The sequence below is a fragment of the Chiloscyllium punctatum genome, chromosome 11, assembly GCF_047496795.1.
Source record: "Chiloscyllium punctatum isolate Juve2018m chromosome 11, sChiPun1.3, whole genome shotgun sequence".
Lineage (NCBI taxonomy): Eukaryota > Metazoa > Chordata > Chondrichthyes > Orectolobiformes > Hemiscylliidae > Chiloscyllium > Chiloscyllium punctatum.
In genome coordinates, this window is record NC_092749.1 from 24,962,801 (window position 1) to 24,976,950 (window position 14,150).

At 43.4% G+C, this 14,150-nt stretch overlaps 1 protein-coding gene across 1 annotated transcript in view; it reads right to left on the reverse strand.

The window, feature by feature from the left end:
* The window catches only part of rasgrp3 (RAS guanyl releasing protein 3 (calcium and DAG-regulated)), a 139,748-nt gene that overhangs the window by 53,756 nt on the left and 71,842 nt on the right, over positions 1-14,150 (reverse strand). Inside the window, exon 3 of the mRNA XM_072580503.1 lies at positions 1,268-1,370. Within this exon, the coding sequence (XP_072436604.1) occupies positions 1,268-1,370 (103 nt within the window). The remainder of the gene's footprint in view (positions 1-1,267; positions 1,371-14,150) is intronic.

Genomic DNA, 14,150 nt, shown 5'->3' on the forward strand with positions numbered 1-14,150 from the left:
TCACCGCCTCCCGGGGCATTGGCAGACTGAGAAACCCTGAATGCCAGGGAGGGCCTTTCTGCCTGGATGGTGCAGGCTGTCACTGGGGCACATCAGCCCAGTGCCAGAGTGGGGAGTGTCTGCATGAAGCCAGTTTTAAGTTAAGCTTTTAAAATATTCAAGTGGGGGGTGGGGCACTTCTATGTTAAAGCACCTTCTCTTACCATCTGTCAAAAGCTAATGTGACTTTCCCAATTTCCAAGTTGGAAGGCCTTGGATTGGCTCCTCGGCTTCAAGAGACCGCCCACCTCTCTAATTGGGTGGCAAGCCTGCCCATTGGCCATTCCACAGATGACAGGATGATGTATGCAGGCTGGCCAGATGGGCAGAAGAATGGCAAATGGATTTTAATGCTGAAAAGTGTGAAGTGATGCACTGTGGGAGAACTGGCACAGCATGGGGGTATAGAATGCATGGGAGCACCCTGGGAAGTACAGAGGGTCAAAGGGACCTTTGCATGTCCACAAATTCTTGAAAGGAACAGCATGGGTGGTTAAGGCAGCATATAGGATACTTGCCTTTATTAATCAAGGAATTGAATATAAGAGGAGGGAGGTTATGATGGAGCTGTACAAGATGGCAGCTAGGCCACAGGTGGTGTATACAGTTCTGGTCACCACACCATGTTATGATTGCACTAGAGGGGCTGTAGAGGAGATTCACCAGGACGTGGACTGGGCTGGAATAATTCAGCAATGAAGAGAGAGACTAGGTAGGCTAGGCTTAATTTCCATAGAGCAGAGAAGGCTGATGGGGAGATCTGTTTGAGGTGTTCTAAATTATGAAGTGTATCAATAGGGTAGATAGAGAGAAACATTTCCCTTTAGTAGAGGGATTAGAAAAAGAAGAGGGGTCATAGATATAACGTAAATGGCATATAGGGGATTTAAGAAAGAATTCTTTCACCTGGAGGGTAATGAGTATCTGAAAATCACTACCTGAAAAGAGTGTTAGAGGAAGGAATCATCACAATATTTAACAACTACTTAGATGATTACTTGAAGTACCAGAGTATACACATAAATGAGCCAAATGCTGGAAAACGGGACAAGAGTAGATAGGAGGTTAATAACCAGCATAAACATGATGGGCTGAAGGGCCTCTTTCTGTGCAGTAAAACTCTGTGTCTATGATTCTATGACTAAGTGAGTGACTAAAATAGAGTCAAACAATTATTGGCTTTTCCAAATGATGATTGTTCAATTGTCTAAGAGGACCAAAAGGATATATCAACAGAAGCTTTCCTGCGAGTTCAGTAGATGGCAGGTACCATCGATGCATTAGGAGGACCATCCTTGGCACCTGACTGTTAGTCATCTCCCCTTCATTGTCTGGAAATAAAGAAGGACAGGTTAGACACAGTACGCAACTCGCAATAAAGGCAACATAAAACAGGCCCTTCATTAGCACCAGCTTTCATTTCTTCTTCAATTTTACTTATTAGCCAGCGGTCCCCAAACCTATTCCCATTGTGACCTCATTTTGAAAGTTGCCACAATCTCCACGTGACAATGGCCACGGTGAAAAGGGAGAACTAATGGATAGGCTGGGACTTTATTCACTGGAGTGTACAAGATTGAGGGGTGACCGTATCGAGGTTTATAACATCATGAGGTGTACAGATAAGATGAATGGCAGGTGTCTTTTCCCTCGGGTGGGAGATTTCAAGACTGGGAGGCATATTTTTAAGGTGAGAGGAGAAAGATTTTTTTAAAAGTTATGAGGGGTAACATTTTTTACACAGAGAGAGTGGTTCATGTGTGTAGCTATCCAGCGCCTCAATGACTTCCATGTTGCTTTCTCAACCTTTCTTTCCTCATACCAGCACTCACTAAATCAGCAGCTTTCAAACAATGTGCCGTGGCAACTGGTATGTTGTCAGAATTGTCCGAGTATGTTGTGAAATTCTGTACAAAGGTGTGGAAATTCTGCACAAAAAAAATCAAAAGAACTGTGGATGCTGGAAATCAGAAGCAGAAACAGGAATTGCTGGAAATTGCAACATTAAATCAGAGTTAATGTTGCAGGTCCAGTTCTGAAGAGGAGTCAGCGGGACCCAAAACGTTAACATTTCTTTCTCTTCACAGATGCTGCTGGACTTGCTGAGTTTTTCCACTAATTTCTGTTTTTGTTAAGGAAATTCTATGTTCATCTTAAACAATTTAAACAAAAACTAAACCAAAACTCGTGAAAATTAATCATCAAATTAAAAGTGAGGTATCGAACTCTCTCAATTCTAAAAACGCACAAATATTCTAAATGTGCAGGCCAGGGAGAAATTTAGGATCTCATGGATAGTTTAAACTAGAGCCCAAGAAACTGTGCTTGCATGCTTTTTGTTAAAATAAGACAAACTAAACTGGAGGGAGCGCTTGTCAGGAACAAGGTTTTCCTTGGCCCTCGCATCAATTGCTCCCTGGATCAAAAGGGTCTGCACACACCAGGTTTCCCTCTAACCCGGTAAACTGCAATTTACTCTACTTGATATTCTGCTCTGTTCCATTTACAGTATAACCTTGATTATCCGAACAAGATGAGCGGTGAGTATTTTGTTCGGATAACTGATCGTTCGGATAATTGATCTGATCGTAAACGAACAATAATAATTTATGAGTGCCAGTTATCCGAACATTTCTCGGTTATCCAGCAGTGCACTGTTTGACTGATAACTGAATGCTGAATTGCTTAATGCTGTTTTTACGGGACCTTGAGATCTTGTTCGGCTAACTGATGTTCGGATAATCGAGGTTCTACTGGAATTTTTATTATGTATCGGTTCAGTTCAGTGTGTGGAACAGATTTAGGTCCATGAATAGTTGAGCTGGGCAGATTTTGAAAATGTGCCATTATGAAAATTAAATATTAGAATCCTATAGAAGCAGGCCATTAATTCCACATCAACCCTCCACAGAGCACCCCTCCCAGTCCACCTAGCCCAGACACTATTGCCAACCAAAGCCAATCCACCTAATCTGCAGTGTGGGAGGAAACCAATGCAGACATGGGGAGAATGTACAGACTCCACACGGATAATCCTAGGGCGGAATCAAACGCAGGTCCCTAGCACAGGGAAACAGCAGTGCGAACCACTAAGCCACCATGCTGCCCTATTAATCTTAATGCTTATGATCCTTCTTTAGCTTGTTGTATGCTCTATGTTGCAACCTCTTGAGTAAGACTGCAAGCATAGTAAATGCAAATAACTGACATTTATAAGCAATCAATGCAGCTAAAAAAAAATGGGTGTGTCGTGGAATCCTTTGTTTCATTGAAGCATGCTGTATAACTGAAAAAGTTGGGAATGACTGTCTTAAAACCCTTGCTGAGTTTCCAGCTAAGGTATATGTTAATGAAGGAAAGATTTTTACAAAGTGGTGAAGCAGTATCAAATACAACAGTATTTACAACTCACTAACACTGAAGTCCTTGGTAGTGACCTCATGAAGAACAGAGCAGATTTAATGTACAAAATTACGTTCTGTGCACAACTATGCCTGAATACCAATGGATACACTGGAGGCCTGCACATGTTTACTTCATGATTGGATGTCAAACACTGCTATCCACTGTAAATATATTGGTCAGCTCACAATTCAGTTGACTCACCATTTCCAAAGGCCACCATTAAACTCCAAGGGTCAAGTGCTCTGAGGAGTACATAAGCTTTGCTGAAACTAGCACATAAACATTGGAGAAGGATTGGCAACAACATGTTACTGAGCTTTACCACATTCACACAGAAAGAAAAGAATAGGTGTGGTCCAGATGCCAGGACCAATCTGTAGAGAGTGAGGGTGATATAAACAGAAGATGGATATCAATCACAGCTGTAAGTTTAATCCTAGCGTGCACAAAGGCTGAATGTTCATGTTGCTAAGCGAAACAAATGATTTATGATCATTCCCCCCTTGACCAGCATTTCTAGGTGTGAGGGGGAGTCATGGGGCAACGCTTCAAATGATGTCAGAGTTGGGAGGCACAGAAGATTAGGACTGGACAGCACTGTCAGTTTGTCAGCACATTCTGGTCTCCAGTCTACTTTCACAGACTCCAGGTTGGCCATGTGATGGCTACCTGCAGCAGGCAGTGGGTAAGATACTGAAACCAGTAAAGAACCATTTTGGCCAATGTTTTGATGCCAACTGGATTTGTTCCAAGGCCTGGACATGCTGACTGTAAACTTAGGGAATGGTTCACCGAACATCGCAGCCGGCCCCGAGGGGCCAACCTGACCTCCCAGTCACCACCCATTTCAATTCCCCTTCCTACTCCCTTTCTGACATAACCATCCTTGGCCTCCTCCATGGCCACAACGAACCACATCACAAATTGGACGAACAACACTTCATCTTCCACCTAGGCAGCCTACAGCCCGGAGGATTCAATATTGAGTTCTCCAATTTCAAATAACCTCCCTTCCCATTACCAGACTCCCTTCCCAGCCCTTTCCCCTCCCTTCTACTCTTCCCTACCACCAACAGGATTCATTCCACCCATTGACCAACTAGGTTGTACCCTCTACCTGTCTTCAGCTATCCCCACATCAGTAACCTACACCCTCCACCCCCTTTAAGTGCAACTCCTCCTGCATCCACCACCAGTCCTGAAGAAGGGTTACACCTAAAACATGGACTTTTCCACCTCCTGATGCTGCCTGGGCTTGCTGTGTTCTTCCAGCCTCCTGCCTATCTATCATAGTCTACTGGAGGCAGTGATCTATATGGACTTCAGTAAGGCCCCATGGGAGACTGATTTGCAAGGTTAGACCTCACGGAATACAGGAAAAGCTAGCCATTTGAATACAGAACTGGCTCATAGGTAGAAGACAGGGAGTGGTAGTAGAAGGTTGTTTTTCAGACTGGAGGCCTGTGACCAGTGGAGTGCCACAAGGATCGGTGCTGGGTCCACTACTTTTTGTCATTTACAAAAATGCTTTGGATGTGAGGATAAGAGGTATAGTTAATAAGTTTGCAGATGAGACCAAAGTTGGAGGTGTAGTGGACAGCGAAGAGGGTTATCTCAGATTACAGCAGGATCTTGACCAGATGGGCCAATGAGCTGAGAAGTGGCAGATGGAGTTTAATTCAGATAAATGTGAGGTGCTGCATTTTGGGAAAGCAATTCTTAGCAGGACTTATGCACTTAATGGTAAGGTCCTAGGGAGTATTGGTGGACAAAGAGACCTTGGAGTGCAGGTTCATAGCTCCTTGAAAGTGGAGTCACAGGTAGATAGGATAGTGAAGAAAGCATTTAGTATGCTTTCTTTTATTGGTCGGAGTATTGAGTACAGGAGTTGGGAGGTCATGTTGCGGCTGTACAGGACATTGGTTAGGCCACTGTTGGAATATTGCAAGCAATTCTGGTCTCCTTCCTATCAGAAAGATGTTGTGAAACTTGAAAGGTTCAGAAAAGATTTACAAGGAAGTTGCCAGGGTTGGAGGATTTGAGCTATACGGACCAGCTGAACAGTCGGGCTGTTCTCCCTGGAGCGTCGGAGGTTGAGGGGTGACATATAGAGGCTTACAAAATCATGAGGGGCATGAATAGGATAAATAGACAAAGTCCTTTCCCTGGGGTGGGAGAGTCCAGAACTAGAGGGCATAGGTTTAGGGTGAGAGGGGAAAGATATAAAAGAGACCTAAGGGGCAACTTTTTCACACAGAGGGTGGTACGTGTATGGAATGAGTTGCCAGAGGAAGTGGTGGAGGCTGGTACAATTGCAACATTTAAAAGGCATTTGGATGGGTATATGAAATAGGAAGGGTTTGGAGGGATATGGGCCAGGAGCTGGCAGATGGTACTAGATTGGGTTGGGATATCTGGTCAGCATGGATGGGTTGGACCGAAGGGTCTGTTTCCATGCTGTACATCTCTATGACTCTATGACACTCACTTAATCACCTCCATTATGGCAGTCACGCACTGTTATCACACTTTGTTTTGAAAGATTAAGTGTGTTTAGAGAAAGCCTCCATCTTGAAGTCGCATCTCTCCCTCCCTGTCTCAACAGAACCCAACTCAAGAGTGGGGCTGCAGCTCTCTCAAGGCTGGAAGGCCTCAATGACCAATGAAAGCATTGGTCCTCCTTATTGGCCGCCTTTTCCAAAATGGAGTCACTCATTGTTGCAATTCAGAGATGACACTAGTTTCTCACTGCGCAACATTTTTGATAAGGATTTTAAAACATCTCTGCAAACACCAAATTTTCTGCACCCACAGGTTTACATGAACTCCAGCAGTAGTTGCTGCAGTGTCTATTTACTTTGCGCTTAGCTCACACCCGGGCATAACCAATCAAGTACTGTTACCAGATGCACACAATCAAATACAGAACAGCTTTATTAGATTAGATTACCTACAGTGTGGAAACATGCCATTTGGGCCAAACAGTTTACAGTGACCCTCCGAAGAGAAACACACCCAGACCCACTTCCCTCTGACTAATGCACCTAACACTATGAGCAATTTAGCATAGCCAATTCACCTAACCTGTGCGGCTTTGGACTATGGGAGGAAACCCACGCAGACACAGAGAGAATGTGCAAACTCCATACAGGCAATCACCTGAGGCTGGAATCAAACCTGGGTCCCAGGTGCTGTGAGGCAGCAGTGTTAACCACTGAGCCACCAATGAACACCACAGTGATTGGATGCCAAGGTGATATAGTGGTCAAGACTTGGAAATGCTCCCAATGTCAAGGCCCTGATCCCAAGGTGAAAATTTCAGCCCTTACTCCTCAATGGTGACAGTGTGGACATAACAGTATCTACTAGGGGAGTAAAAGGAAAAATAAGTCAGTCAGTCTCCCTGCTTGTGGTTGGTTGCTGATATAAGCCATGACAAAATTCACAGATCATAGTAGTGGGTTGGTACTGAAAGAGGCCATTCAGCCTGCATTGGCATTGGCTGGTTAAAAGAACATTGTTACCCATTCAGTCGGGCAATGTTTCTGACACTATCTTCACTCCCCACACACCCGGCCCTCACCCATCCTCCTCCACCGCTCCCCTTCATCCCCAACCACTCCCCCTCACCATATACTTTGACGGAGGTGCAGCCCCAAAGTATTGTGGTGTAGGTAGCATGTTACTGCTCATTTTGCATTGCCAGAGAAATCTCTACAGTGTTGTGTGTGTTGAGTATCTATATGAAGAAAGACTAGTCAGATTAGGTACCAGAGCCCGGTGGGACCATGAGTCACCAGAAGAAAGGGGAAAAGAAACAGACTAAATTAGAACGCCAAAAGTAAACTGTTTTTTCCTTGTAGCAGGTTATTAAACCAAAAGCAATGGTGAGACACTTCTGCAAATGCACTAACTCTGCCAATTATACATGTGGGTTCTTGAAAGACTCCAGGCGTGTGGAAACTTCCAGATGAGGCCTTCACATCTCTTAAAATGGAAAACAGCTGCAGATTGGCCAACACTTAAAAGAGCAGCTGTTGTGCACTTTCCCAGGAGTCAAATCATTAACCACATGCGATTTAGCATCCTGCTGCTGAGGGGTAACACTTTTATCAACTGAAGCAGCAGGCAAAAAATATTCAAAGAGTTAAAATCTCAAACTGATGGTCCCACATGGAACAATGACATTGTTTTTGTGCAGCTGTTCGCTGCTCAGAGAAACGTAAAGTATCAGCAACAAAAGTTTGCATTTATATAGTGCCTATAGTGCAGGATAGCACCTTCAAGCACTGCATATAATATAACACTGAGCCACTTGATGAAACATTAGGACAGATAGCTAAAACCTGGAAGTAAGAGTGGATTTTTTTGAGAAGTCTCTTAAAGGAAGGACATAGGCCAAGCAAGCTATGTGGGCAAATTTAATGATCTAAATAGGTGAACGCATTTAAAATAGTGGATGCACTGGTGTGCAAAGATTTTGGAGAGCTGTACAGAGCAAAGCTATCAAGGCTTTTGCAAACAAAATTGAGATTTATGAAATTCAAATCTTGTGGGAGAGTGGGCTGGTGTAGGACAGTGGACATTGAGATGCTGGGTGATTGAAATCTGGTGTAAGTTATTGTGAATGGAGAAGATATTTGGATGTGCCAAAGTCTGTGGAGGATGGAAGATTGGAGTTCAGCCAGGCATGTTAGAATCGTCAAGAACAGCAGGTAACTCTGGCATCGAGGAGTGTTCCATCAGCAATGTGGATACTCCAGCAGCACCCACCCTCCTCCAAAGATGACCGTAGACTGGAATTCACCTCAATATGCCTCTACCAAGAATATTGTGGACAATTTGGGTGAACACATTCCAGCCAAGATATATAGGTTTAACAGGATGTTACCACAAATGAAGAACTCCAGTTGTGAGGGGAACTTGGAAACATTTGGATATTTTTCTCTATGGAATAGTTCACAGGTGATCGGGTAGATGTGTTGAAAGTGAGAAGAAGTTTGTACAGAAACAAACATTGACACATTGGAAACAGGAACAATATGGTGGCTGATCATCTAACGCAGTACCCTGTTCCCACCTTCTCTGCCTACCTTTTGATCTCTTTAGCCCGAGGAACTATACAGAACACCTTCTTGAAAACGTACAATGTTTTTGTCTCAACCTCTTTCTGTGTCAGTGAATTCCACAGGCTCACCACTCTCTGGGTGAAGGAATCTCTCCTCATCTCAGTCCTAAACAGCCAATCCCGTACCTTTAGACTGTGATTGTAGGTTCTGGATTCTCTAGTCCGTCAGAACATCCTTCCTGCGTTTATCTTATCTCGTTCTTTTAGAATTTTATAACATTCCATGAGATGCACTCCCTTCATTTTTCTAAACTCCCGTGGGTATAATAAAATAAATAACTGTGGATGCTGAAGATCTGAAATAAAAACAGAAATTGCTGGAGAAACTCAGCAGGTCTGGAAGTATCTGTGGAGAGAAAACAATGCTAATATTTTGAGTTCAGTGAGCCTTTTCTAGAATGGATAGCAGCTGGGAAAGGATGGCATTTATACCAATGACAGGGGGTAGGGGTGTGGGACAGGACAACAAGACTGAACAGGTAGAAGGTGAGGGAGCCCCTACCTTATCACTGTATTTCCCATGCCTAACCAATCTAGCCTGCACATCCCTGGACATCATGGGCAATTTAGTATGGCCATTCCATCTAACCTGCACATCTTTGAACTGTGGGAGGAAATTAGAATACTCAGAGGAAACCCACGCAGACACGGAGAGAATGTGCAAACTCCACACAGACAGTTGCCCAAGGGTGGAATCGGATCTGGTGTTATGAAGCATTACTACTAACCAACTTGTCACTGTGCTGTCCCCATTGTTCAAATTGATCCAGTCTCTGTTCACGTGTTTTTGTTTGATTTGATTTGACATATTGATGTCACATGTACCTAGGTACAGTGAAAAGTTTTGTTTTGTGTGCACTACAGCCAGATCATACCAAACAAAATGCATGTTATAGTTATAGTTGCAGAGAAGGTAAGCTAAGAGCGAGATCAACATGAGTTTGAACATGTCCATTCAGAAGTCTAAGAACAGCAGGGATGAAGCTGTTCTTGAACTGTCAGTCCTGCTATCCCAGGAAACGGTCTGGTAAACTTTCACTGCACTCCCTCCATAGCCAGAACATCCTTCTGCAGATAAAGGGACCAAAACTGCACACAATACTCCAAATATGATCTCATCAAGATCCTGTAAATTGCAATAAGACATTCCTGCTCCTGCACTTGAATCCTCTCTGATCAACATATCATTTGCCTTTATCACAGCCCTCTGCACCTAAATGTTTACTTTCAGCAATTGATGTACAAGGACACCCACATCTTGTTGTATCATCCCCTCCCCCAATTTATTGCCATTCAGATAATAATCTGCCTTCCTCTTTTTTGCTACCAAAATGGATAACCTCACATTCATCCACATTATCCTTCATCTGTCATTGATTTACCCACTTACTCAACTTGTCCAAATAACACTGAAGCATATCTGCATCCTCCTCACAACTCATCAGCTTTGTGTTGTCTGCAAACTTGGAGATATTACATTAGTGCCTTCATTTGAATCATCAAATATATATTATCAGTAGTTGAAGTCCAAACACTGGTTCCTGCGATACCTCACTAGTCACTGGCTCCCACTATGTATTCCCACTTTTTGTGCCCTGTCTGCCAACTTGCCCTCTATTCTTGTCAGTACACAGCCCCCAGTTCCATGTGCTTTAATTTTACCTGCCAATCTCCTTTGCGGGACCTTAACAAAATCCTTCTGAAAGTTCAAGAAACCATTTTCTCTGGCTCTCCTACTTATCAACTTGCTGAACAGTACCAGAAAAGATTGACAAGCACAAATTCCTTTTTGTAAATCCGTGCTGACTCTGTCAGATCCTGTCACTGTTTTCCAAGAGCTCTGCTATTAAATCTTTTATAACGGACTCCAGCATTTTCCCAACTACCAACGTCAACTCATAATTCCCTCTTCCTTCTCTACCACTTTTTGTGAAAGAGGAGGGTTATATTGGCTCCCTTCCAATCAATAGAAACCGTTGCAGAGTCTGTGGAATCTTGAAAATCATCACCAATACACCTAATATTTCCAGGCCTACTTCCTTAAGTACTCTGGGATACAGACTATCAGACCCTGGGCATTTATTAGCCTTTAATCCCATCAATTTGCCCAACAGCATTTCCCTACTAATCCTGATTTCCTTCCATTCTTTCCTCTCCTTGAGACCCAGTGTTCCCCAATGTATTTGCAACATTCCTTGTGTCCTTGTTTGTGGAGACAAAAGCAAAGTGCTACCTTATGGATCAGCAATCTCTTTGCCCATCCCCTATTGTAAATACCCCTGTTTTCAACTGAAAGTAACCTACATTTCACTTAACAAACCTTTTTCTCTTCACATACAAATAGAAGCTTTTACAATCAACTTGTATGTTCCCACAATTTTACTCTTCTAACTCTATTTCCTTCCTCTTAGTCAATCTCTTTGTCGTCCTAAACTGCACCCAATCCTCAGGTCTATTGTTTTTATTTTGGCCAATATGTAGGCCCCTTCCTTGGATTTAATACTACCCTTAAAATTACCTTGTTCGTCATGGTTGAGCCACCTTGCCAATTTCAGTTTTGTGCCAGACAGGAATAAAGAATTGTTGCGGTTCCGCCATACACTTTTTAAATGTTTGCCATTGGCTGTCTACCATCATCCCTTTAAGTAACATCCCCATTTTATCATAGCCACTCATGCCTCAAACCCTTTATTTAAATTCAGGACCCTAGTCTCAGAATCAACTACATCACTCACCACCTTAATGAAGAATTCGATCATATTATGGTTACTCTTCTCGAAGGGACCTTGACAACCAGGATGCCAATTATTTACTTCTCATTTTGTAATACTTAGTCTATGATGCCAGTTCTCTGGTTGGTTCCTCAACATATTCATCCAGAAAATCAACTCACATATGGTCCAGAAATTCCTCCTCTACAGTTATATCATTACTCAACTGAGAGAAAACATTCCCTTTGGCAAATGGATCAATATGAAGAGGTGATAAAGGTAAAATCACTTCCAAAACATCAAGGGAGAGATGAAGAGGGATGCTTTCACTCCAAAGAGGATTGTTGAAATCTGGAATGTTCCAGTTTACAAGATGATGAAAGGCATTATAGCACATTGGTGGGACTCCATCAGAAATATGACGGTTAGTTGTGGTCTCCTTTCAGGAGGAAGGATATATTCGCTGCAAAGGGAATACAACAAATGTTCATTGGACCGCTCCTTGGGATGGTGGGTTTACCCTACGAAGAGAGATTAAGGAGACTGGCTTGTGGTTCTCTAGGCTTTGGAAGAGCAAGAAGGGATCTCATTGAGACATACAGGACTTTGACAGGGTTCAACAGGTTGGATGCAGGAAGAAGGCTTCCTCTGGCTGGGGAGGATCTACAGCCGGGGGCATTTGCTCTCATAGGGTACTTAGGACTGAGGTAAAATGGCATTTCTACACACAGAGAGGTAAAGCTTATGCATTCTCTGCCCCAAAGAGCAGTGGAGGTTCAGTCATCAAATATTTTCAAGTTAGAAATTGATGGATTACTAGACATTAAAGGCATCAACAGGTATGGGGATGGAGCAGGAAAATTATGTTGAGGTAGAACATCAGTCACACTCTAACTGAGCAATCAGGCGAGAACAAGATCTGTAATGGAGGAATGTGAGTGGATTTTTCATTTTTTTGGGGAGAGTATGGGTTCCAGCCAAATAGAAAAGGTACACCATTAGCCTCTTGGTGGGAGGTTGGGTTGAAAAAAAAAGAAATTGCTGAAAAAGCAGTAGGCAAATTTAACAGAATGTTATTGTAATTGTAGTAGCCTCCTAGCTGCTAAAACACAGATAGATTGCTAACTTGGTGAGGGGTGGGATGTTCCTCGGTTGCCATTTTAAACCACCAAACAAATCTAAAAAAAAATGGCGGTGCAGTTGTGGTGTCCAGTAGATTTTTCTCCATTCTGGTAGATTTCTACAGAGTGGTGAAGCAGACTCCCTGTTTCATGTCCTTGGACAAATAAGGCACTGGGCACTTTCCTGGCACAGTTCCAGCACAGCCAAGGGAAGTTGCTGCTCTTCAACCCCTGTTTGGACCCAAACAAAACCTGATCCTCTCGTCAACTAATGATTAAAATCCAAATTACACGAGGGCATAACTGCACCAATGTTGCTGATGAGATCTTTTCTCCCTTGCTCACCTTCCTTGGAAGGCAGCAGTACAGGTTGGAATTTCTTGTTCATTAGCCAAAATACCCCAACAACCATCAGCTTTTAATAAACAAACTGGGACTGAGGAACTGGGTCTTACTCTGCCTTACTATGGGGAAGCTTAAGTATACAGAGAGACTGGTGTCTTATTGAATACACTATGACTAATTTCTGTCATCAAGCTCAACAGCCCAGTTACAAAACAAACTTTCTAAGTTGCTGATTTCAGATCAGGGATTTTCCTGCCTTGAGGTAATTTGTTAACTCCACTCCTATAACCAGTTGTCAGCCAGCTTCTCAGCTTCTTCTAAAGCTGAATATGTCACTGCAATCAAGCTCCATACACTCAGCTTCCTGTTTCCAACCTGAAATCCAGTTTCTGCTTTGTCCTCATTATCGAACTAGGTCCAGAGGAAAGGAACCGCGACTCATGGTATCCTCAGTGAATGACCCAGCAGGATGTTAATGTGTACTTGGCCTTCTTGCTCACACCGTAACAACATGGTTAAAGAACTCATTCTCTTCTGTTATTTCTCCTTTGTGGGCTATATCTGTTGGACTGCTTGGTTCTGCTCCTGTTTCGGTTGTGATAACAGACCTCCGGCAATGGCTTCTTCAGAATGGTAAAGTCAGTGTTTCCCCGAACTCCCTTCACCCTTACACATTGCCCCTTAGCGATGATGCCTGTCTAAATGGGTTACAGCTTTCTGGTCTATGCTTATGCTTCCCAGGTGTACCTTTCAGCCACCACCTTTACTGCTACGTTGCGCTGTCAAATCACTCGTCCAACATCAAGACATTAACTCTGGCAACCTAAAACCAGCGGAAAGAATCCACAACTCTCCCCAGCAACTCGCACAGCTTCAACTCACTGGTGCACAAATTTGCTAAGCTGCTGGATCCTGACTTAAGCTTCACACATGGCATCCATTATTTCTATGCTTCAATCGCTGCACAGAATCATTACAGAGTAGAAGGAGGCCATCCGGCCCACTGTGCCTGCACTTCTTCTATTACCTACAGCTAATCTTCTGCCTTTCCCTCCATTTCTACCCAAACCATCCAATGTCCTGTTGAAAGCCTCAATGGGACCTGCCTCCACGTCATCTCCAGGTGGTGCATTCCAGACCCTGATGTGTACACAGCATTTTCAATCTCCTTCTTTTACAAGTGGGAACAGCTTCTCCCATCTAGTCCACACCGCCCACTCCCGATTTTGGAAACTTTGATCAGATCTCTTCTCAGTAACATTCTCTCCAAGGGTAACAGTCCCAACTTCTTCAATGTATTTCCCAGCTATTGCTGAATGTGACCCCATCTGCTCAAGGGTAATTAAGGATGGACAATAAAATGTTCATCTGGCCTGCAGCACCCACATCTTGTGCCAAAAT